The sequence below is a fragment of the Heptranchias perlo genome, chromosome 21, assembly GCF_035084215.1.
Source record: "Heptranchias perlo isolate sHepPer1 chromosome 21, sHepPer1.hap1, whole genome shotgun sequence".
NCBI lineage: Eukaryota > Metazoa > Chordata > Chondrichthyes > Hexanchiformes > Hexanchidae > Heptranchias > Heptranchias perlo.
In genome coordinates, this window is record NC_090345.1 from 12772605 (window position 1) to 12797002 (window position 24398).

The 24398-nt window shown below is 40.1% G+C and overlaps 1 protein-coding gene across 7 annotated transcripts in view; it reads left to right on the forward strand.

Moving 5' to 3' along the window:
* The window catches only part of LOC137339981 (gamma-adducin-like), a 199988-nt gene that overhangs the window by 141426 nt on the left and 34164 nt on the right, over nt 1-24398 (forward strand). For all 7 annotated transcript variants that reach the window (XM_068002101.1, XM_068002099.1, XM_068002106.1 and 4 more), the window contains 4 exons: nt 2155-2381; nt 15673-15811; nt 15921-16072; nt 17303-17383. In XM_068002101.1, the coding sequence (XP_067858202.1) occupies nt 2187-2381; nt 15673-15811; nt 15921-16072; nt 17303-17383 (567 nt within the window). In that variant the 5' untranslated portion in view covers nt 2155-2186. The remainder of the gene's footprint in view (nt 1-2154; nt 2382-15672; nt 15812-15920; nt 16073-17302; nt 17384-24398) is intronic.

A 24398-nucleotide genomic window follows, 5' to 3' on the forward strand; every position in this document is an offset into this window, starting at 1 on the left:
GTCTGTAATCACCATGTATTGTTCTGTGATTTATAAATGCGTAGGCTTCGAGGAGTTCCTGACATTTACCTGAGGAAGGAGGAAGCCTCCGAAAGCTTGTAGATTTCAAATAAAATTGTTGGACTATAACTTGGTGTTGTAAAATTGTTTACAATGATTTATTTAAATTATTCATGGTGGCTGGAGTTCATAACTATGATTCTTACTTTCCCTCACTTCCTCTTCACCCGCAATAAAATTGCACTCAAGTGTTAAACATTTTAACTTTAATGACTAAAACTTGCAAAATACATTAGTTTCTTTTTGCACAGTTGAAACTTTCCTACTCAAAGAATTTCTAAACGCTGTATTTTGCCAGATATTCCTTTAACAGAACTCCAGTTTCTTTGGGGATTAACATGTTATCATTTCATCTCTATTACACATAAGAGTTCCATGTGAAATAATTTTGGGGCAATACTGGGGGACAGAAACCCACAGCATAAGACTATGTTGTTTACCATTTTAAAAAGGCATTCTTACCTGGATCATAAGGATGGCTGGTGTGGGAAATAGAAATACTCACTTTGGGTACACATGCTTGCTAAGCATCAACTTTTCACAATGGTGGTCAGCATTTTGTAGACCTGGTCAGAGTATTAATGTTACTGACATAAATCAGTGCAATCAAGTCTCTTTCACCACCTCTCCAACGCCCCCCCCCCCCCTTCCTGAAGTTCAGGGGCTAATGCACCAGACAGGTCCCACTGCTCCCTTTCCAGCACCAGTGGTTCAGATTGCCGCCTTTTGTATACTATGGGAAGGAACTTTCCCACCTCCAGCATACAGAGATTGTAATCCTAGCTGTTACTGCTGAGAGCGGTGCAAACAAGAGGAGCTGATCTTGTCCTGTGTATGAGCCATCAGACCCAGGTAAGAACAGATAGGGTGAAATTAATGGCAAGGGGGAGAGAATGCATGATTATGGGAGCGGGCAGAATGCATGGCAAGAAAAAATGTGGTAGGGATAGTGGGAGGAGGGAGTGGATGTAGAAGGGAGGATTAGGTGTCAGTGAAGAGGAGAGGGAAGGGGGAAATCCATGCAATGAAGGACAAGGTAAATGCATGGTAATAGAGGCTAGGGGGAAAATGGATGGTAAAGGACAAGAAAAGGGAGCAGTGCATTAACAGGAAAGGGAGAGCAACGGGGAACAGTACTTTGGAAGGGGAAAAGAGGGGAGAAGCAGAGAGTGACACTTCTGGCCAGGGAGGAAGGAAAATGAGTGGAGGAGAGTACCAGCTTGATCGGAAGATTAGAAGAAAGGTACCAGCTTCAATAGGTTGGAACGGGAGAGGAGTACCAGATTGAAATGACCTGATCAAAATTAGGAACTTTCTAGTACGCCATTCTGTGCCAACAAAGTACCATGTGAGAATTAATAAATCTATTTTTGAGGATATTTGTCCTGTAAAGGACATGGGGCCAACATTTTGTTCCCATTACTTCTAGGTGCTGCTTTACTCCCACACATGCACCTAAGAAAATGGGAGGCATCTTTTTCCAATATTCTTTCGCCAGTGCAAGGAGACATGGGATTGTGTTCTATAGAGAATACGATCAGATCTCCTCTGTTCATGTACTGTGAGATGCCACAGCCTATGTCTGATGCCACCTGGAGTACCTCAAATCAAGGAACTGAGTGGGGGATTAAGCATGTATCCTTGTACTCCATAGTGTTGTACAGTAATGGTCCACTGTAGTGGACAATTTCATTCTCCCTACACAAGACTGTAATTTATGTAGAGATTAGATGAATGAAGCTACTGTGGTTATTCTGTTTGTGTTTGAAAGGATTGTTTCTCTTTTGCCAAAGTAAATGTGTATAGATTTTTCTTAAGCACAGTAGCCCCTGCATTTTTGTTATAAGGTGTTGTCATGTGATGCTCTTCAGAGTGTCATGAACTGTTGTTTGTTTTGGATTAAATTGAAGTACTTTCTGGCAATCTTTTTCCTGACTGTCTTTAATACAACAGAGTGAAGATATAGCCTGAGTCTCAGTTTGGCATATTACTTGGAAATTTAAACTGGAGGGCTTATTTTAAAGTGTCATATCCTGTTTTTGGTTATGCTTGCAGTGCAGTAGCATTAATAACCCATGTATTTCTTTGTTGTAGGTGAACAGACAGATCAGTAGACAACAGTGACCATGAGTGGTGATGCCAACCAGGGGGTGATAACTTCCCCTCCCCCACCCAGTGTGATCCATAAAGGGAGCTATTTTGACCGCATCAATGAAAATGACCCTGAGTATATTCGTGAGAGGAACTTGTCACCAGATTTGAGACAGGATTTTAATCTGATGGAACAGAGAAAGCGGGTTTCTCAAATACTGCAAAGTCCTGTGAGTACCATTCAAAGAACTGGTATGGCCTCTCTTGGAATTAATTTGTGGAGTAATTAAGCTCTCATGAGAAAGCTATTTACAGAGACTTCACAAAGTAGAGGCAAGCTGTGTTTTATAATGCTTTATTACCTTTTTTGCCAGGGAAAAGGTAGTAGTTTTATAGCCTACTATTTTTATATAGAATTTACAGCACAGAAGCAGGCCATTGGGCACAACAGGTCTATGCCGGTGTTTATGCTCCACGTGAGTCTCAACTCACCCTATCAACATATCCTTCTATTCCTTTCTCCCTCATGTACTTATCTAGCTTCCCATAAAAGCATCTATGGTATTCGTCTCAACTGCTCCATGTGGTAGTAGATTCCACATTCTAACCACTCTGAATATAAGTTTTTCCTGGATGCGTTATTGGATTTATTGGTGACTATCATATATTTATGGCCCCTAGTTTTGGACTCTTCTGCCTGGAAACATCTTCTCTACATTTACCCTATTGAACTTCTTCATAATTTTAAAGATCACCTTTCAGACAGTCATCCGCAAATTTTGATATTGTACTCCCAATTCCCGAGTCCAAATCATTTGTGTAAATGGTGAACAACAGCGGTCCCGGCATCGATCCCTGCAAAACACCACTTCCCACCTTCTGCCAGTTTGAGAAACTATCATTAACCCCTACTCTCTTGTTTTGTAGCCACTTTGCTATCCATTCTGCTACTTGCCCTCTAACTCCACATGCTCTGATCTTAGTCATGAGTCTACTATGAGATATCTCATCAAAGGCCTTTTGAAAATCCAAGCATATTACATCCACTGCATTACTCTTGTCTGCTCTTTGTTACTTCTTCAACAAGGTCAAGCCTGACCTTCTGTATTGAAATCTGTGCTGACTACTCTTTCTTGTATTTTCGGTTTCTAGATGTTTTTTGTTACATCTTTGAGAAAACATTCCATTATCTTTCCTACCACTGATGTTAAGCTAATTGGTCTATAGATCCCTGGACTTACTGTTAGTCTTATTGCAGCATTAGATACGAAAGGGGTCTTGCATCCAGTAGATGCCCACAGGAAAGGGAGCATGTTTGTCATACAAGTGATGAATGGGACCTTAAACCTGTGATCTTCATCTTTATAGCATTGATTTTTTTATACTGACAAACAGCTAGCTATATCACTCTGCAGGTCTGAACATTGGAAAGAAAATAGAGCATCAGAAATGTGCAGCATGTCATTGTGCTCATGGCTGGCTTATATACTAGCTGCTATAGATTTGCTGAATAGTTTTATAAAAAAAATAGGAGGACCATCATATCCAGTAATTTTCCAATGGCAACGGTCCTTTTCTAAAAGGCCTTACTAAAAATGTTACCATACTTGTAAAGTAGAATAAAATGATAAGCAATGTTTACAGGTCCCCTTTTTACTTTTTCTCCATTAGTCATGCAGTGGAATGGTTGTAGAATTCCCCATAACCTCCCCATGCCACACCATTATTGGCTGACAGACAAATTCGCTTCTGGTAGTTTCACCTCTTCTATTTCCTTCCCATGCACCTAATCTTTTCACTCCTCTCTTCCCCCCCCCCCCCCCCACTCCTCAAAACAGAACATTCTTAGCTTTCTACTCCCACCACATCTCACAAAAAAGTTGACACCTGATATGGTACAGTGCCTTTCATCCCTAAAAATGTGGAGATGATTCAGTATATTGCCTCTTTCCCTCAAATGTAAGGTTTGAGCCTGCAATATAACACATTGCCTCCCTCCCACAAATATTGAATTATGGTCTTTGATACAGTGAAGTGTGCCTTTTCTCCCTCGCTCTCTTTCTCCACCCCCCCCCCCCCCCCCCAATTCACCCCCATAAATAAAATGAAATTAGAATACAGCTCTCCATTTTACAGCTGTCCTGTGAAACAGTGATATTTGCCATATTAGAATAGACAAGATTCAAAGTAGTATTTATACCTCTGACCTCCTGGGTTAAGAATCCTACAGTGTACTCTTAGAACTACTGCAAAGTTCATGGTTTAAAATAACCTTTCAAAGAGCGATTTAAATTAGTATTATAAGGCACTGCAGTATATAATTTTGTTTGCCCTTGGGACATGCTTCTGAGCATGACAGCATTTGTATTTAACTATAATGTAGTTAGACTAATGTCACTTATGTAATGACCTTCCAGATCATATCATCATTTTTCATAATGCTAGTCCAACTTGTTTCATTGTCTCCATCTGCCTGGACTCCCATTTTCTGCTTTTCCCAGCTGTTCTCAAAAGTTTCTGCTAGGTCCCAACACCACTTTGCTGTTTTTTTTCAGTCTGCAAACACTGCATCATCTGCATTCCCACTTGAAGGATGATATATAGCAAAAAAAAACTTTATCTTGCTTTCATTCCACTTCTCTTTGATTAAAGGAATTAGATGAAGAAAGGAACAGAAGATAGTTACCATTGATTTGGAAAAATAGGTACCATTTATTTGGGACAATTGACTTTTGTCTGATTACAGGACCTTGGACTGCCGCTGTGCTAAGCTAATAGATTATGATGTGGAGATGCCGGTGATGGACTGGGGTTAACAATTGTAAACAATTTTACAACACCAAGTTATAGTCCAACGATTTTATTTTTAATCCCACAAGCTTTCGGGGGCTTTCCCCTTCCTTTTCCACACTGCCTGAGGAAGGGGAAAGCCCCCGAAAGCTTGTGGGATTAAAAATAAAATCGTTGGACTAATAGATTAAAGATGAGGCCAAACTTAGATGATTTGCAACTTTTGCTTTTGTTTGTGAATAATCGCATTTACTGACAGACCAATTGTTAATGAACATTGTATTTTCAAGCTGCAGTTCCAAATGGCCAAGTTCTACTCCACTTATTTTCCATATTTGTACTTGCAGAACAAATTTCAATGTTGTTGCGAAATGAATCCCATCACAAATAATGATGGAATAATAACACAAATATTTGCGTGTTATCTGGCAGTCTGAGCAAAAATTCAGGTTTATCCCTGTTTGGAGATTTCGTTTGTGGTTGCTTATTTTTCATAAGTTTTAGAGAATCCTTGATGGAGCACATTGTCCATGATTTGTTGGAGGGAGTAGCTTGTGGGCCACATGGTTTTTGTTGCTCCAGGGTTTCTATATTATGCTCTTAATCATGAACAACTCCATCACAAAAACAATTAAACTGTGGTTGAAGGGTTTCATATGGTATATCTAGAGGTCAGCCAAGGACTATTCTGGAAACATGGCTTCTCTTCAGCTGTTACCATGTTTATCCCCAAAAACAAGCCATTTTTTAGATGTAAATAAAATAGCAGCTGCAGGATAGACTTTCCTGAGGTTTTCAGTCTTGTACATAGATTTCAAACTGAGGTGCACGGACCCTAATGCATTTACAAGGAATCCCTTGGGATCTGAGAGCTCATCAGATTTATGTCTATTTGGGACAGAGCATACTGTATGCATGTTGTGAGAAGAATTCTGTTTTTTTATTTTTTTATTTTTGTTATACTTGTTGACTTACTATATTTCTGTTGCTGTATACTAACAAAAAAATCTTCAATGAAAGCACTGTTTTCCTTTTGGGTAGCTGATGCTGTCCTTGCAAAGTTAGGACAGGGTGCAGCATTCCCCCACACAGAAAAATTTGAAAACTGCTGGCCTTACAGATTGAAGTCTTTTATTGAACCCTTTAGAACCTTTGCTATTGTGTGATGGTGATCACTTGCTTCCTTGATAACCAAAGGGTGCAATATTCCCAGAGTTCTTTCAGGCATTATTTCATAATTTCTTTACAAGTTGTTTCAGGCATCCCCTGTGTGTTAACTAATCTGGTACGACATAGTTATTTCATTGCATGGGAACACTAAGGAAAAGAAGTTGAAAAAACCTCTTTGGTAAGAGTTAAACTGAAATGGTAATCATAGTGCACACTAAGGAAAAGTACCTGATGCCAGGGTATAGTTATAAAGCTTATTATATGTCCTTTAAGGCTAATGCGCATTAAAAATGACTTTTTGTTTAAAGATTAATGCCCAAGTGCTCAGATATGTGATTAAGTACTGTTAGTTGTGACGAGTAAACTGCAATGCATAGTAATGGTTTGCAAAAAAAAAATCCCATAGCTATCTCTGGAAAAGTTTGACCACTTGAATTATTCATTATGTCTTGCTCGTGCACAATTATAGGAAGTTGTAATTCAATGACCTAAAAGAGCAAAGAGTATGTTATAAATTCAGCATTCAGAGCGCAGGAAATGCAATATTTAATTATGGTAAGATTCCCGTAGAAAGTTCATTCTATTACAGCTAAAGGAATTCTCCGATCTGGTTCATAGAAAATCTCTTCATGGATTTGAGTATGTGATTGTTCAGAGTAATGGCTTTGATACTGCATAAATGTTGTATTTGAACTGAATATTCAATTCATGCAGTAATGTAGTCAATATAAGGTAGTTTAGTCTTTCCAAAGAATGTTTTTTTCTTTGTAACATAGCATTATTTTTAAGGGGATGTAACTAAATAGAAAAAGAACTATTTATGATTGCAGATGTTTGTTTAAAAAACAATTCAGGAAATGTATTCGGTTAAAATTGCAAACCTCATCTTATCTACTCTAATTAGTAGAACTTTTAAATTATTTTCTAAAGTGACACTATTTTCTATAATGCAAGTTAATCTCATAGAGATTGTGTCAACAGATTTTTAAAATCTTTCACTGGGAACAACATGGTGCAACAATGAACTGCATAAAATGCAATAAAATAAATTTTGGAAATTTGTTCCCCCTACACCGAATGGCTGAGCTCGTCTCCGCTATTGTGGGAGGGAACAAATGGAAGGTATGGCCCACAAAGAAGAGAAAAAATTGACACTTGCTGCTTCGGATACCTGTGCACACCATCTAGCCGTCAGTTAGAGAGCGGTAATTTGAAGTGGCCTGGGAGTGAGTTGCAGTAAGGGATGTCTTACTGCAGTTATACAGGGCCTTGGTGAGACCACATCTGGAGTATTGTGTGCAGTTTTGGTTTCCTTATCTGAGGAAGGATGTCCTTGCCATGGAGGGAGTGCAACGAAGGTTTACCAGACTGATTCCTGGGATGGCAGGATTGACGTATGAGGAGAGATTGGGTTAACTAGGCCTATATTCACTAGAGTTTAGAAGAATGAGAGGTAAACTCATCGAAACATGGGGTATGCCATTTAGAACAGAGACGGGGAGAAATTTCTTCACTCAGAGAGTGATGAACCTGTGGAATTCTCTACCACAGAAGTCAGTGGAGGCCAAGTCATTAGATGTATTCAAGAAGTTAAAAAGTTAAAAACAGTGGATGTCCAAAGGGACCTAGGGGTTCAGGTACATGATCATTGAAGTGTCATGAACAGGTGCAGAAAATCATCAATAAGGCAATGGAATGCTGGGCTTTATATCTAGAGGATTAGAGTACAAGGGGGCAGATGTTATGCTGCAACTATACAAAACCCTGGTTGGACCACACCTGGAGTACTGTGAGCAGTTCTGGGCATCGCACCTTCGGAAGGACATATTGGCCTTGGAGGGAGTGCAGCGTAGGTTTACTAGAATGATACTCGGACTTCAAGGGTTAAGTTACGAGGAGAGATTACACAAATTGGGGTTGTATTCTCTAGAGTTTCAAAGGTTAAGATTGAAGTTTATAAGATATTAAGGGGAACAGATAGGGTGGATAGAGAGAAACTATTTCCACTGGTTGGGGATTCTAGGAGTAGGGGGCACAGTCTAAAAATTAGAGCCAGAACTTTTCAGGAGCTAGATTAGAAAACATTTCTACACACAAAAAGGGTGGTAGAAGTTTGGAACTCTCTTCCGCAAACGGCAATTGATACTAGCTCAATTGCTAAATTTAAATCTGAGATAGATAGCTTTTTGGCAATCAAAGGTATTAAGGGATATGGGCCAAAGGCGGGTATATGGAGGTAGATCACAGATCAGCCATGACCTTATCAAATGGCACAGCAGGCATGAGGGGCTGAACGGCCTACTCCTGTTCCTATATATTTCTTAATGCTAAAGGGATCAAGGGATATATGGGGAAAAAGCGGGAACAGGGTACTGAGTTAGACGATCACCCATGATCATTTTGAATGGCGGAGCAGGCCCGAATGGCCTACTTTCACTCCTATTTTCTATGTCTCTATGCTTGATCTCTCAACTACAGATGGTGCAGGATACTAAAAGGCAGTAGGTGCATAAAAGGCATTAGCCTTAACGAGAGGGTCTCTTTCTAAAATGAAATTTGTTTGTTTTTCTTTCCTTTACATTCTCCAGCTTGATCAGGTGTGAAGGCACCCTTCTAATAGACCCAGCCATAAAAAAAACACATTAATATTTTGGCATACTATCTGCTCTCTCATTTTCCTTCAGAGCATTGTCCAGAAATGGTGTGACTCTTCTCCTGTGCAGTATAAAGTTACAACAGTGCCACTCCACTTTCCTAGACTCTTCAGTAATGTATAGGATCTCTGTCTTATTGATTAATGCTGTCAATCTCATCTCAAATTGTTTCACAAAAAATGTTTATTTCCACCCCTCCCCCCCACCCCCACACACAAATCAAAAAAGAATCTACCAGCACAATCAGAACAAAAATTACATCTCTGCTTCAATGTGCTGATTTTGGCTAGAAAACATGTACATGCAATATTGGAAGCAAAACAACTGCAGTCAGTTGTATGGATTGCAATGATCGCCATTCAACTGGAACTGCTTGAAATACTTGAAAAAAATTCATAGCACACGTGGAAATCCACCCCTCTATTTATGATGGATTTGTAGAAAACAAATTGCACATTGTGTATTGGAAGAATATAATATCATTTGTTAGAAATGTAAATGATTTCTCTCTCTCTCTCTCTCTCTCTCTCTTCCTCTCTCTCTCTCTCTTTCACTTATTAGCCAAGGGGTGGGGAGGCTAATCACAGATACAGCTATGATCAGCTAACTTGGAACAGAGATTGTAAACTGAAACGTTCTGGCCAGCGTTTACCACCCATTAACGTGAACGGGTGAAAAATCACAGGCTGACGACACAAAAGCAGAAAACCCTGGCTTCTGTCTCAACGGCTTAGTATTGTACCAAACAGTACCTTTTTTCCAGAGGTATTTGGATATTAATGCATTTGTGCTTGTAGTTGGACAACCAGATGCGTTACAGTTTAACCTTTTACCATGCTCTCAGCCATCAGCTCCATATTTCTTCAGTCTAATCTACACACTTTTTTTGGAGTTATTTTCACTCCGGTTGCTTTGGTTTGAATTGGTGAAGCAGTATCTATCCTCTGGAATAAAACCAGAAAATTCTGGAAATAGTTCTGAGAAAGGGCATCGCCCAAAGCATTAACGTGTCTTCCTCTTAAATGTAACTTTTAAAGTAATAAAAACTACAGCAGACCTAAAGAAGGGTTCTGAATGACTTAAAACAGTTGTAAAGCCCACGCCTTATGATCTGACAAACAGAACTGCACTGTGACTTTCACTACCTCTCCATAAACCAAAATATTGCGAAACATTGATGGCTTTGTGTTTCATAAAACTGCCTTGGAACAATGTAGCTATTGAAGTGACTTTTATGGTTCCAGTTTTATTTTGTAAATCAGCAGTAAACACGGCGCCTTTACACACGTCTGGTTTACAGATGGGGATCCAGCCATGTTTGGGTTGAACATGACTCCTGGCCTTTATGTGCCTTCATGTTCTTTGGCAGCTTACAGGCTAACACTTGCCCTAAGCTCAGTTACAGATCTCCTTCTAAAGTGCCACTTTAAAATCCAAAGTAAGAAAATTAAATTCCTAGCCACTCCCTATTGAAAAAGAAATCAAACAGGAATTCTTTGCAATATGCAGTATAGGCACAGACATTAAACATTCAATTGTTGTCAACAAAGATTAACCTTTTTTTACCGTTTAAAATTACTACAGCAGTTGGAGATATTGCAAAGATGGCATGGAAATGTTCATTTACTGAAATAGAATTGCTCTTTTAGGGCAACAAACAGGAGTGGCTCTCGCACTGATCCTTACTTCCAATCAATTTGTTTTCCTGAAAACCTTATATTTGCTTTGAATTGAAATTAATGGACAGTGCACAGTCGGAACAATGTTACTGTACAATTATATTTTCTATAGAGAAATTCTCTATCAAACACCATTGATAGAGATCTGGTTAAATTTTGTTTCTACTGTAAAATACTTGCACTGTACTAATGCCTTTGTGAACCAAAGACATGAAAGGAGCATTGTTAACCCTTCAAGTTTCTTTGGCAAAGCTTTTTTGAAATATTTACATTACAGTAACACATTACATTCATATTGAACTCTCACTGTGGCTCTGTCAGTAAATGCCTGGTGTGGTACTTAGCCATTCAGACCAGGAAAGTTCCAGCTTCAACCCCTGGCCTGTGCTGTTAGGTAATCTCAGTCATGGCAGCATTGGGGGCACAATAGTTTGCTTTCATTTCCCTAGACTGGAGGGGGGAAATCGTCCAGGATTCCTGAACTTCATTTGCTATCGATTGACCCCTGCTGGTGTGTGTGCGCACTCCTGCTCCTTGTGGCCCACAAGGAAGCTTTCGCACTCGTCCGTTCTCTTTCTCTCAGCTCACCCAAACATAAGAAATAGGAGCAGGAGTAGGCCCATGGCCCCTCAAGCCTGCTCCGCCATTCAATAAGATCATGGCTGATTTTTGACCTCAACTCCACTTTCTCGCCTGGTCCCCATATCCCTTGATTCCCCTCGAGTCCAAAAATCTATCTATCTATCTCAGCCTTGAATATACTTAATGACTCAGCATCCACAGCCCTCTGGGTAGAGAATTCCAAAGATTCACAATCCTCTGAGTGAAGAAATTTCTCTTCATCTTAGTCCTAAATGGCTGACCCTTTATCCTGAGACTGTGCCCCCTAGTTCTAGACTCTCTAGCCAGGGGAAACAGCCTCTCAGCAATTACTCTGTCAAGTCCTCTCAGAATCTTATATGTTTCAATGAGAACAGCTCTCATTCTTTTAAACTCCAGAGAGGTCAGGCCCATTCTACTCAAACTCTCCTCATAGGACAGCCCTCTCGTCCCAGGAATAAATCTAATGAACCTTCGTTGCACTGCCTCCTCTCCTCTTAGGTAAGGAGACCAAAACTGAACACAGTACTCCAGGGGTGGTTTCACCAAAGCCTTGTACAGTTGCAGCAAGACTTCCTTACTCTTGTACTCCAACCCCCTTGCAATAAGGGCCAACATACCATGTGACATCTGACTCCTCCCTGTCATGCTCCAAGTTCTTTTCCAGCCTTGAGATATCTTGCTGTCGCTCTTTCACCCTCGCCCTCCCCCCCCCCCCCCCCCCCCCCCCCCCGTCTCTCTTCTCCTCTCCGCTCCTCGCTCGCGCGCGCGCCCTTTCTACCTCTTCCCCCCCCCCCCCCGGCCTTCTCTTCTCTCTGGCGCTTTGTCTCACACATGCACACATTGAACCTGGACTCATCCCTATACTTCAGCTTTGGAGTATTGCATTCAGTTGTGGTCCCCACACAAGATGAGGGATATCAATACCCTGGCGATCGTGCAGAAGAGGGTGAGACCTCAGGGCTTTTACTTATCAGGCTAGGTCCAAGGAGGTGGGGCCTATTTCACCAGAGAAATTTAGGCTTAGAGGAGATGTAAGTGAGGTTTTTAAAATATTGGTATTAGATTCTGTACAATTTGATGGGTTATTTAAAATGGATAGGGCTGTGATAAATGGGGGGCGTGTGTATAAAATAGACAGGCCAAGAGTTAGGTTAGATGTTAGAGCTGTTTATTTTCATAGTCATTGCTGTCTGCAACAGATTACCCAAAGGGTGTCGAGAGTCTGGATTCCCTGCAGCCCTTTAAAAGAGAGCTCGACAAGTTCCTAAGAGAAGGGGTTAATTCCAATTATTGACATGGGGTAGTTGGGAATAATGTTTATTCGCCATCCGTAAAACAGTGATAATCTACCTTTAATGTTTCTTTAGGTGTTTCCTACCTACCCCCTTCCCATGGAAAGCTGAGCTGCTGTCGGTCATATTACATAGACTTGCTGGCTGAAACCAGGGAATGTGGGTTGGGAACAAAGAGGGAGAAGAATGTGTCCAAAAACTTATTTCAAATCTTCAAATTTGTTGAATTTTATTCTTGCTTATTTTCATTCTACAGACAAAATAACTGATGTGTGCCATAGCCTCCTGCTTTGTGGTCAGCTGGTGGGAGGCACACTTCCGAGTGATAAGGCGCTCCACCCCAAAATGGAACGCAGTGTTTCTATGCAGTGATCCAATTAGTGACTTGGCAAAAGAAAAGTAATAAAACTTATCCATAAGAGCAGGGACATTAACATAACCATCTGGGCTGGATTCTTATTTATAATCCTGTGCTTGGGTGTACCCTGTTCTTCTACTAGTTTCACGCCTGTTTAAGCTAGTTTGCTGCATAGACACAGGTTACGTAAGAGATTGGTCAGATTTTTTTAAAATGCAGTTCATTACACATAACAATTACTACTATATAAATAAGCGCATTAGCTAGTAGTTTATTGTTAATCCATTCTGTGATTTCATTGAGTCCAAAGATGTAAGTGCTGCCATTCCAAGGACTCCAAAGACAACATGGAAAGAAGAATTTGCATTCAGATAGTGTTAGCACCTGTTGCATTTATAAGAAAAATGAACTCTAAGTAAAAGTCAAAATGTGTAGTAACAAATTGAACAGTTATCTGCCTTGTAAAAGTTTACTGATCTGTAATAGCTTTTGTAAATAATTAATATAAGACTAGTGAGACCTAGCCCTTTTTATTTCACTTCAAAGTAGAGAGGTTTGATTTTCTTCTAACTTTACTGCTAGATAGACGTTCTGGACTGCGTTTAGAGTTGAGAATGGTGAAAATTAGAATAGATATAGTGTTTTCAATCTCATTTGGTCAAATTAAAATTAAGCTGGGGGAAATTCTCACTGTGAAATAACATATACATGCAATAGAAGATCAGCTTTTTCATTAGGTTGCAGTGTTCTGATCAGGTTAGAGTATTGGGAAATTTTGTGAAATCTGCTACAGTTTATTCCATTAAAATGGAAGTTTTCAGCAAAAAATGCAAATTTGTAAGCATGCACTAGATAGTTTTGTAATACAGTTCAAAATTTTATATCGAAACATTACCTTTGATTTCATTCTCTAAAATACATATTTCAATCTTTTTGTTAAATTTAGGTCTTTTCCTTTCTAAATGTTTGATTCGAGCAAATTTTTTTTTCTCTCCCTCCCCTTTGAACTCTGGGATGATGTGGTGACGTAGAGTGTTGCGCCAACCATGCCTGTGCTTGATTTTCCTGCATCCGTGCTTTTAAAAAAAAAAATTGACCCGACAGTTTTCTCCTATTCCCTGTTAAGGAAAAAATATGGCCTCCTCACAGTGCTTCTCTGTTAATATAGTTGAGGGTGGAGCCTCAACATTTAGTCAGTCATCGTTGAGTGGTTAGATGTGGGTTCACACTATAGCGGGGTTTCAGTGAATCGCCCGCTGTGTCATATCTTAATCAAACTTTCTAGACATAATTTCACACTGAGTATGGAATGTTACTGTGGATTGAATAATCTGTATCTTCTCTCTGATTATGCATGTGATCCACAATATCTTATATAATGAAAATGGTAACCCTGGCACAGTGCTAAATAAAATCAAATGGTAAATGATAATGCATTCAGTTGTACTTGGAGAATGGAAGGCTAGGTGACTTGCTATTCATTTGGAAATTGAACTTTGAAAAGTTTTCAAAATGGACTGCACCAGCTCATGGGATATTGTGATTGTCACATGATTGGTTACGTTTCTGTTACTTTAAGCCTTTTAGAATCTGCAGTAGCATTTCTGCATGAAAGCCAAATATGCAACAAGACGTTTTATTATGACTGAAATGATTTAGGGGTACATTAGGGTTAGTGAATCAACTCAGTGTTATTTTCCCTGCAATTCCCCACATAACAAGTTACTGATCTAACTCAACAAGTATTGCCTCAGCAATATTCCACATAGGAAGTGGGGAAAGTAGTGAGAAAATCATTTGGAGCTCCTGCTGTGTGCCTTATTAGGTAATAATCCAGCAATCTGCTGGAAGTGCATGTAAGTGGACGTTGAGGAGGAATAGAAATAGGCTCAGCTGTGATGTCTCCCTCCTGTACGCATTGTCAAATAGCCTGATAATATTCACTGTCTAGATTCTTGGGAAAGATAGCAAAGGATAATTGGTGCCCATGGAGCCATACTTCAATATGGAGTCCAAATTTTCAAGGGAGAAAGAGGGCAAGAGGTAGTAGGGAGGAAAAAATTGCAGAACATTGGCTCTGCAAACTTGTATGAAAACGTATTTTGAGAATGGAGACTTTTCACATATGTGGAGGGATAAACTTCAGGTAGCCTTAATCAAAATTGGTCCTAAATGCTCTTTTCCTCAAATCTTAAAACCGCTTTGGAATATGAAATGTTGACTAAGCACTATAAATAAAGATTTATTTTTTTTAAATTATTAATCCATGATTATGAGTCTATGATAAATGTTCACTGGCTTATTAATACTTAGAATTAAGAGTATTTTTCATCAGTGATGGTGTATTTACAACAGTTAATTCATAAATTCATGAGACCCATTATGAGTTTTGGACTGGAGGGACTTCCCTTTGGGTAGCTATTTAGCAAATGTTACTATTTGTCCTGAGTGCAGTTTTCTGGCAGAACCTGAAGCACTTTAAATAATTCCACATTGCAGTGTGCTGAAGCTGATGTATTCATTTAAAAAATGTCATCCAGCCATGACTTAACCACTCTACATGTGAGGCTAATCAGATAATTTGTAAGTGATTTATGCTTGCTTTGCAAGCACTGTGTAGATATTTATGATCACTTTGACTGGCCAAGTCATTCTATATGTAACAGATTTTAGCAGAAATAATTTTAAAAATTAAGCTGCTTGTGATGCCAGATTGTTGCTGCATTCAGTTTTTTTTTCAGTTGATATATTTTAATTTATGCAAGTATTTCTCTAAGTGAGTTTTGTGGAACATAAAGTATGGAATAGGGCATTTGGCGCATTTGCTCCATCCACAGGCTTATCTGACACATGTAAATTGTCATTTCTGACTTGCTTGTGAAATGTCAGTCCTGTGGTTAGTGAAATTATTACACAGGCCAGTAGATTTATATGATTTGATGTTGATGTTTTAATACAAATGCATTTGATTATAGGCCTTCAGAGATGAGCTTGAGATCCTTATTCAAGAACAGATGAAAAAGGGTAATAACCCTGCTGGTCTGCTTGCCCTACGACAAATAGCAGATTTTGTCATGGCAAGTTCTGTTGCAGCTTTACCCACAGCCCAACTTAGTAAGTGCCTGAAAAGACTTTCTATTCTTAAAAAAAATATAAACATCCTATATATTAGAGAACTCAAATGTATTGCCTTGAATTATGCCAAGCTTTATATTTTCTTTAGGTCTAGGAATTGCCACACCCATCAATGATCTGCGTGGCATTGAGTCTGCTACTTTTGTGAAAGGAGAGAAGTTGACCCGCTGTAAAGTTGCAAGCCTTTATAGAATGGTAGATCTATTTGGATGGGCACATTTAACCAATACCTACATAACAGTAAGTATGCATTACAGCAGTCTGTTTAGTTTTTACAATGTTTTCTCTTCCCCCCCCCCCCCCAAAAAAATGCAAATGTAAGGCGTCTTACAACACCAGGTTATAGTCCAACAGTTTTATTTGAAATCACAAGCTTTCGGAGGCTTCCTCCTTCGTTACTCACCTGATGAAGGAGGAAGCCTCCAAAAGCTTGTGATTTCAAATAAAACTGTTGGACTATAACCTGGTGTTGTAAGACTCCTTACATTTGTCCACCCCAGTCCATCACCAGCATCTCCACATCAAAAAAATGCAGATGAAGGAAGTACTGCTAAATATGTCTTAAAATTTAAAATATGCCGTATAACCATTTACAGCTTATCAGTTGAGTTCTTTGATTTCTCTTTACTGAGTAACGCTTGCTAGTTGCTTTCTTGATTTTATCACTGCAGGAACCATTCCGCGCCTTGAAAATAATAAAACAATAGTAATTGAAGAGGAAAAGCTTGTCCAAAACTTAGCTATCTGAAATGATGTTTAAGTTCATTGCAACACCATACCTGGGTTCATGTGTGTTCAGCTCATTGAAGGAACTTCCTGTGTTCAGTCTCTTTGGATAGCTGGGAGCTGCCATGTTATAACTCTAAAGCGCATAAAAACAGAGTAGGCCATTCAGCCCCTTGAACCTGTTCCACGATTCTATTAGATCATGACTGATCTGTACCTCAACTCCATTTACCTGCCTTTGCTCCATATCCCTTGATACCCTTACTTAACTGAAATCTATCAAACTCAGTATTGGAAATTTCAATTGACCGAGCATCCACAGCCTTTTGGAGGAGAGTGTTCCAGATTTCCTCTATCCTTTGTGTGAAGAATTTCACTCCTAAATGCCTAGCTCTAATTTTAAGATTATGCTCCCTTGTTCTGGATTCTTATACCAGAGGGAATAGTTTCTCTGTATCTGCAATATCGAATCCCTTTATCATTTTAAAGACCTCAATTAGAACACCAGTCAACGTTCTAAACTCAGCCTCATAATTTAAATGTTTAAGACCTGGTATCATTCTGGTAAATCTGCATTTTACCCCTTTGAGTCCAGTATATATGATTCCGCACAAGAGATTATTAGCAAAGATGAAAGTGCATGGAACTGGAGGTAACCATGTGACATAGGTTGGGTGATATCTTAAGCCTTTTGTTATTGGATATAAAAGTTATTTTTCCTTTTTTCATTTTCATTCTCTTCAGGTCAGAGTGAGCAAAGAACAGGAACATTTTCTCATTATTCCCAAGGGCCTGTCATATGCTGAGGCCACATCTTCCAATCTTGTAAGTTTGCACTATTTAACTGCTCCTTTTTCAAAGGTTCTGCTGTAACAAATTGATGGAAACATATAATTTTTTAGATATGGGACAATTTGCTAAACTGGACTATCACTTAAAACAAAATCATCAAGGGCTCTAACTCCTAATCACTATCTAGCAACCCTTGCTGGAAGTCCGGATGTTGGGTGAAAAGAGGATCAGATTTGGCTGTGATAACCTCAATGGCAGAATAGCCTTTCAACGTTCACTGTCAAGAGTTACATTTAACAATGGTCACTTGAGTGAGATACTGAAGTAACCTAATGAAACCATACCCAGCAGTAATCAATGCCTTCAGGAGAAATGGGGAGAAAATTCTCAAGGAAAGTAATGACACTAGTCTTAAAGCTGTACTTGCTTCATAAATGATGTGTCTGTGATTTGAAATGAGTAAAAACTGCAGATGTTTCTTATCTCACCAATTTTTTTCCCCCACACAACTCCTTGCTGAGCACTCAGTACTTATCCCAAGTAGCCGTTATTTATTTGCGGCTCAACAATGATTTGAGGCTATTTTATCAAAAGTGCATTGCAGCTGAACCTAATCCCATTCTCTCCTGACATCCACATACATGCACTTCTAACAGAGGTCACTGGATAACAACAAGGCACAGGACCCTAAATCCAAGGTGCTGTCGCTTGTTCTGGCAACTTTACTCCCACTCATAAGACAAAGCAGACTGGGGATCAAATCTGGGACCAACCTGGCTTGTGTAGCTCAGATACTCACTGGATTAACTCATTGAGCCATTTGGAGATCCGTGGAGCAAAGATTTTTAATTAAAGAATACTGATTGCGATGCAAGTAGCACTGAAAAAACTGTTTTCTGTTCCTGTCATTATGATGCTGCATCATCATAGTTACCTGTCCTCTTCCCCCACCACTTTGAACACAACTGAGCCACAACAACACAAGGTAAGTATCCAAAAAGCAAACTAAAACAAACAGATTTGTGGAACAAGACATAGAATAGTTACAGCATGGAAGGAGGCCATTCGGCCCATCGAGTCCATGCCAGCTCTCTGCAAAAGCAACCCAGCTAGTCCCACTTCCCTGCCCTATCCCCGTAGCCCTGCAAAGTTTTTTCCCTTCAAATACTTATCCAATTCCCTTTTGAAAGCCACGATCGAATCTGCCTCCACCATCCCCTCAGGCAGTGCATTCCAGATCACAACCACTCGCTGTGTAAAAAAGTTTTTACTCGTCTCGCCTTTGGCTCTTTTGCCAATCACGTTAAATCTATGTTCTCTGGTTCTTGACCCCTCTGCCAATGGGAACAGTTTCTCTCTATCTACTCTATCCAGACCCTTCATGAGTTTGAATATCTCAATCAAATCTCCTCTCAGCCTTCTCTGCTCTAAGGAGAACAACCCCAGCTTCTCCAGCTCAAGCACCTAACTGAAGTCCCTCATCCCTGGAATCATTTTAGTAAATCTCTTCTGCACCCTCTCTAAGGCCGTCACATCCTTCCTAAAGTGCAGTGCCCAGAACTGGACACAATACTCCATTTGTGGCCCAACCAGTGTTTTATAAATGTTCATCATGACCTCCTTGCTTTTGTACTCTATGCCTCTATTTATAAATCCCAGGAACCCGTATGCTTTCTTAACCGCTTTCTCAACCTGCCCTGCTGCCTTCTACTATTTGTGTACATATACCCCCAGATCTCTCTGTTCCTGTACCCTTTAGTTTATATTGCCTCTCCTCATTCTTCCTACGAAATGTATCACTTCACATATTTTTGCGTTGAATTTCATCTGACACGTTTCCGCCCATGCCACCAGCCTGTCTCTATCCTCTTGAAGTCTATCACTATCCTCCTCACTGTTCACTACCCTTCCAAGTTTTGTGTCATCTGCAAATTTTGAAATTGTGCCCTGCACACCCAAATCCAAGTCATTAATATATATCAAAAAAAACATTGGTCCTAGTACCGACCCCTGGGGAACACCGCTGTATACTTCCCTCCAGTCTGAAAAACAACCCTTCACCACTACTGACTGTTTCCTATTACTTAGCCAATTTTGTAGCCATGCTGCCACTGCCCCCTTTATTCCATGGGCTTCAACTTTGCTGACAAGCCTATTATGCAGCACTTTATCAAACGCCTTTTGGAAGTCCATATACCGCATTGCCCTCATTGACCCTCTCTGTTACCTCATTAAAAAACTCTATCAAGTTGGTTAAATACGATTTGCCTTTAACAAATCCTTGCTGGCTTTCCTTTTATTGTCCAGGTGACTGTTAATTTTGCCCCAGATTATCGTTTCTAAAAGTTTCCCTACTACCGAGGTTAAACTGACTGGCCTGTAGTTGCTGGGTTTATCCTTGCACCTTTTTTTGAACAAGGGTGTAACATTTGCAATTCTCCAGACCTCTGGCACCACCCCCGTATCCAAGGATAATTGGAAGATTATGGCCAGCACCTCTGCAATTTCCACCTTACTTCCCTCAGCAACCTAGGATGCATCCCATCCGGACCATGTGACTTATCTACTTTAAGTACAGCTAGCCTTTCTAGTACCTCCGTTATCAATTTTTAGCTCATCCAGTATCTCAACTACATCTTCCTTTACTGAGACTCTGGCAGCATATTCTTCCTTGGTAAGTACTCATTTAGTACCTTGCCCTCTGCCTCCATGCGTAGATCTCCTTTATGGGCCATAATCGGTCCCTCCCCTCCTCTTACTACCCGTTTACTGTTTACATGCTTATAAAAGACTTTTGGATTCCCTTTTATGGTGGCCACCTGTCTATTCTCATACTCTCTCTTTGCCCTCTTATTTCCTTTTTCGCCTCCCTTCTGAACTTTCTATATTCAACCTGGTTTTCACCTGTATTATCAACCTGACATCTGTCATACGCCCCTTTTTTCTGCTTCATCTTTAGTCATCCAGGGAGCTCTGGTTTTGGTTGCCCTACCTTTCTCCCTCGTGGGAATGTATCTACACTGTACCCAAACCATCTCCTCTTTAATGGCCGCCCATTGATCATTTACAGTACTGCCTGCCAGTCTTTGATGCCAATTTACCCAGGCGAGATCTGTTCTCATCCCATTGAAATTGGCCCTCTTCCAATTGAGTATTTTTACTTTAGAGTGGTCCATGTCCTTTTCCACAGCTAATCTAAACCTTATGGTACTATGATCGTTGTTCCCTAAATGTTCCCCCCACTGACACTTGCTCCACTTGGCCCACCTCATTCCCCGGAACCAGATCCAGCAATGCCTCTTTCCTCGTTGGGCTGGAAACGTACTAGTCAAGAAAGTTCTCCTGAACACACTTTAAAAATTCCTCCCCCTCTTTGTTACTTATACTTTTACTATCCCAGTCTACCAGTCTATATTAGGATAGTTGAAGTCTCCCATTATCACTACTCCATGGTTCTTGCACATCTCCGTAATTTCCCTGCTAATTTTCTCCCCTGTATCCTTCCCACTAGTTGGTGGCCCATAGACTATCCCCAGTTGTGTAATGGCACCTCTTGTTTCTTAACTCTAACCAAATGGATTATGTCCTCGACTCCTCCAGGACATCCTCTCTATCCAGCACTGCAATATTCTCCTTCATCAATACTGCCACCACCCCCTGCTTTCTTTACTTCCCTGTCTTTGCTGAACACCTTGTATCCAGGAATATTTAGTACCCAGTCCTGCTCTTTTTTGAGCCAGGTCTCCATTATCGCCACAACATACCATCCTGGAATTGCGTCTGTGGCCGCGGAAACGCCTGTCTGTTCCCCTGACTATTGAATCCCCTATCATTATTGCTCTCCTGACCTTTATTCTCCCCCACTATACAGCTGAGCTACCCACGGTGCTGTGGACTTGGCTCTGGCTGCACTCCTCAGAGGAACCCTCTTCCTCACCAGTATTCAGAACTGAAAATGGTTAGAGAGCGAGATGCCCCCAGGGGACTCCTGCACGACCTGCTTGTTCCTGCTTGTCTGTCTGGCGGTCACCTCGTCCCTCTCTGCATGCATTCTGTTAAGCTGTGGAGTGACCACCTCCAGAAATGTACTATCCACATAGCTCTCAGCCCTGCGGATGCACTATAGTGACGTCAGCTGTTGCTCAAGCTCCGAAATCTGGAGCTCGAGCTTCTCCAGCTGACATCACTTCCTGCACCTGAGGTTGTCCACGATACAGGAAGTGTCCTGGAGTTCCCACTTGGCACAGGATGGGACTGAGGTGCCCTGCCATGCCTCTATTTATTATATTATTAACTAAACTTAATAAAAATACACTTAAAGACTTAAAAAAAAAACACTCACCAGCTACTCACCAATCAGCTCCTTCCCTTATGCTGACGTCACTTGGTGTTTTTTCACCCCTCTCCTGCGCTCTGTTCTCAGCACGTCAGCACTAGCAAAAGAAGTGAACCTATACAGTAAAATTTTGGATGCCTAAACAACTAAATGCAAAACAGTTGAAACAGAAGATTATATTAAGCACCTAGCTTGGAATCTTAATTCACAAGTACATTCTCTGGATTCTGGTGACTTTATAAATTATTTAAACTTTACGCATCTGTTCTGGCTTCATCGCAATGTCTTGCTTTTGTTTCTACCCTATAACATATTCCCAGAAAGCTACTGTTCAGTATGTAAAATGATCTTGCAGGTAATTGCCTGCAGTTTCATTAAGTTATCTTTGACATGTTCCCCGATCAGGCACTCCCCGCATGGAGCGGCGCGTGCAGGGAGCGCTGGCACAAATCGGCCTTAGTGTTCTTTTTGTGAGTTGTTTGGTTTCAATTTCTGTTCTTTCATTCTTGAGACCTGGGATCAAATCCAGCCCACGTAAAATGAAATTCTTTATCAATAAGGATCTTCAATTAAATTGTATTGGACAGTTTAACAAAGTTACCATACTCTCAGAACAAAATTGCATTCAAATATTTAGAGGATGTAATAATGGGCAGTTAGAGAAATAATTGCTATTGTAAGATTTAGGTTTCAACCAATTATTAGAATAACATAGCTTTACATTTCAATGTGTTCATATTAGGAGTGCTCATTGTTGTGATTGTCACTCAGTTTGCTAGTACAATCTCCTTTCGTCCTGATCAAGCCAATTACACTGGACCCTTTTACTGTCACTCTCAATCTCCTTACAGAATCAGTTGTTCAGGGCGGCCCATAAGATGGCTGGTGTGGGAAATAGAAATGTCACGTTGAAGCAGCATAGAGTGCTATTCTGCGGCTTGGGTTGGGGCATAGTGTTAGGACAGAGAACGGGGCTTTTCTGTGCAGTACCTGGAAGTGCTCGATGTTGCCTATGGGTGAAAAAATGAAGGACGTTTCAATTTTCTAGTACTAATATCCTTTATTTGATGAGGACAAAAAATATTAGAAATATTTTTTTTTGAAAAGTTGCCTCGGGATTTCTGACATTTTTACTGCATTTCTACGGTTAGATGCTGAAGAATGGCATGTCTTTGCCTAACCTCAGCTGCTGCTCATTTGTTTCGTTGGAGTAATGGCTGGTGGGAGGACCTACGGCTAATGTAATATTTCTGTACTGAGCCTCAGAAATGTGGTGGAAGTGGCAGCCCAAATTTGGAGGCCAGCCACCTTGTGGTGCATTTTATTTTTAATCCAGTCACTGCAGAACTCCCTCCATGTGTCGAATGACTCTGTAAGTTACAATAACTATTAGGATACTAAGTTAGCAAGAGAATATGTTCTGTTCTGGAGATAATAGATAAGTAGTTTATGTGAGTTTCCTCAAATACTGGTTCAGCTGCTCAATTACTAACCTTCTGAAACCAGTAATGCAATTCAGGGTGTCTTGTTGTTCCAGCAGTTGTTTCTCAGACTGCAGCTCCATAAAAAATTTATCAATGTTTTCTGTACAAGTAAATATGAAAGGAGGAAAACACTTTTGCTTAAAATTCTTTGCATCACAAAACTTTATTTCTTCATATTAACCTGGAAACATTTATTTGATATGTGGATTTAGTGAAACTGTTATGCTGAATTTTGTTTGACGCTGTCAGCATAATCTAATATTTATATCTGTCAGCATATTAGACCAAGGAGGGGGAACAACACAGAGATCTTGTAATGAGGTTAGAGAATGGACACCTGCTGTAGTTACTCAGTAATTATGAAGTTAATGAGCTACATTTTCACTCTAGACCAGTGTAACTGGCAGTGCTCCAGCAGATTATTATCCTGAACTAGTTAAGATTTCAGAACATTTATTTGAGTAATGATTGGCGACCATAATCAGTTTTAGTATACACTGAAATCCAAAATCGAATTATTGAAAGAAAAAAAGACTTGCGTTTATATAACGCATTTCACAACCTCAGGATGTCCCAAAGCGTTTTACAGCCAATGAAGTATTTATGAGGTATCGTCACTGTTGTAATGTTTTTATTCTTGAGAGACCATCCAGCCACTACTGCTGCAGGGCATGTTCTTTGATCTGTAATAAAAACAGAAAATGCTAGAAATGAAGAAAAGAGACACGTTATGATATTTCAGATGTGTGCCCTTTGCTTGAATTCTTAAGTTGAGTGCTTTAAAATCTTTGCCACTTCTGAACAGTGGTCCTTTACAACATTAGTGGGTTTGTTGGCCAATTGTAAGATAAAGATTTCAGGGACCCTGTATCCTTAAAGGATCTTTAAGGGTCATTAAAGTCAGCTCTTATTGCCAATTTGAAAATGTGGGGATTTTTTGTGTTTTAATTTTAGTTTCAAAACAGAAAAAAAATCAGTGTGGGGGAAATATTAGACCCCCGCCCCCATTAAACCCAGGTTAATTCAGGGTAACAAAAGCAGAAAATCCTGTAAAGACTCAGCAGGTCAGGTAGTATCTATGGAGAGAACTCTTATGAAAAGTCCATACCTGAGATGCTAACTTGTCTGTTCTCTCCACATGCTGCCTGACCTCGATAGTCCCTGATCAGTTTTCACGGACTATCGATGTGGTAATTGTGTCAGTGAACTGCTGCCTTTGTCCATACAT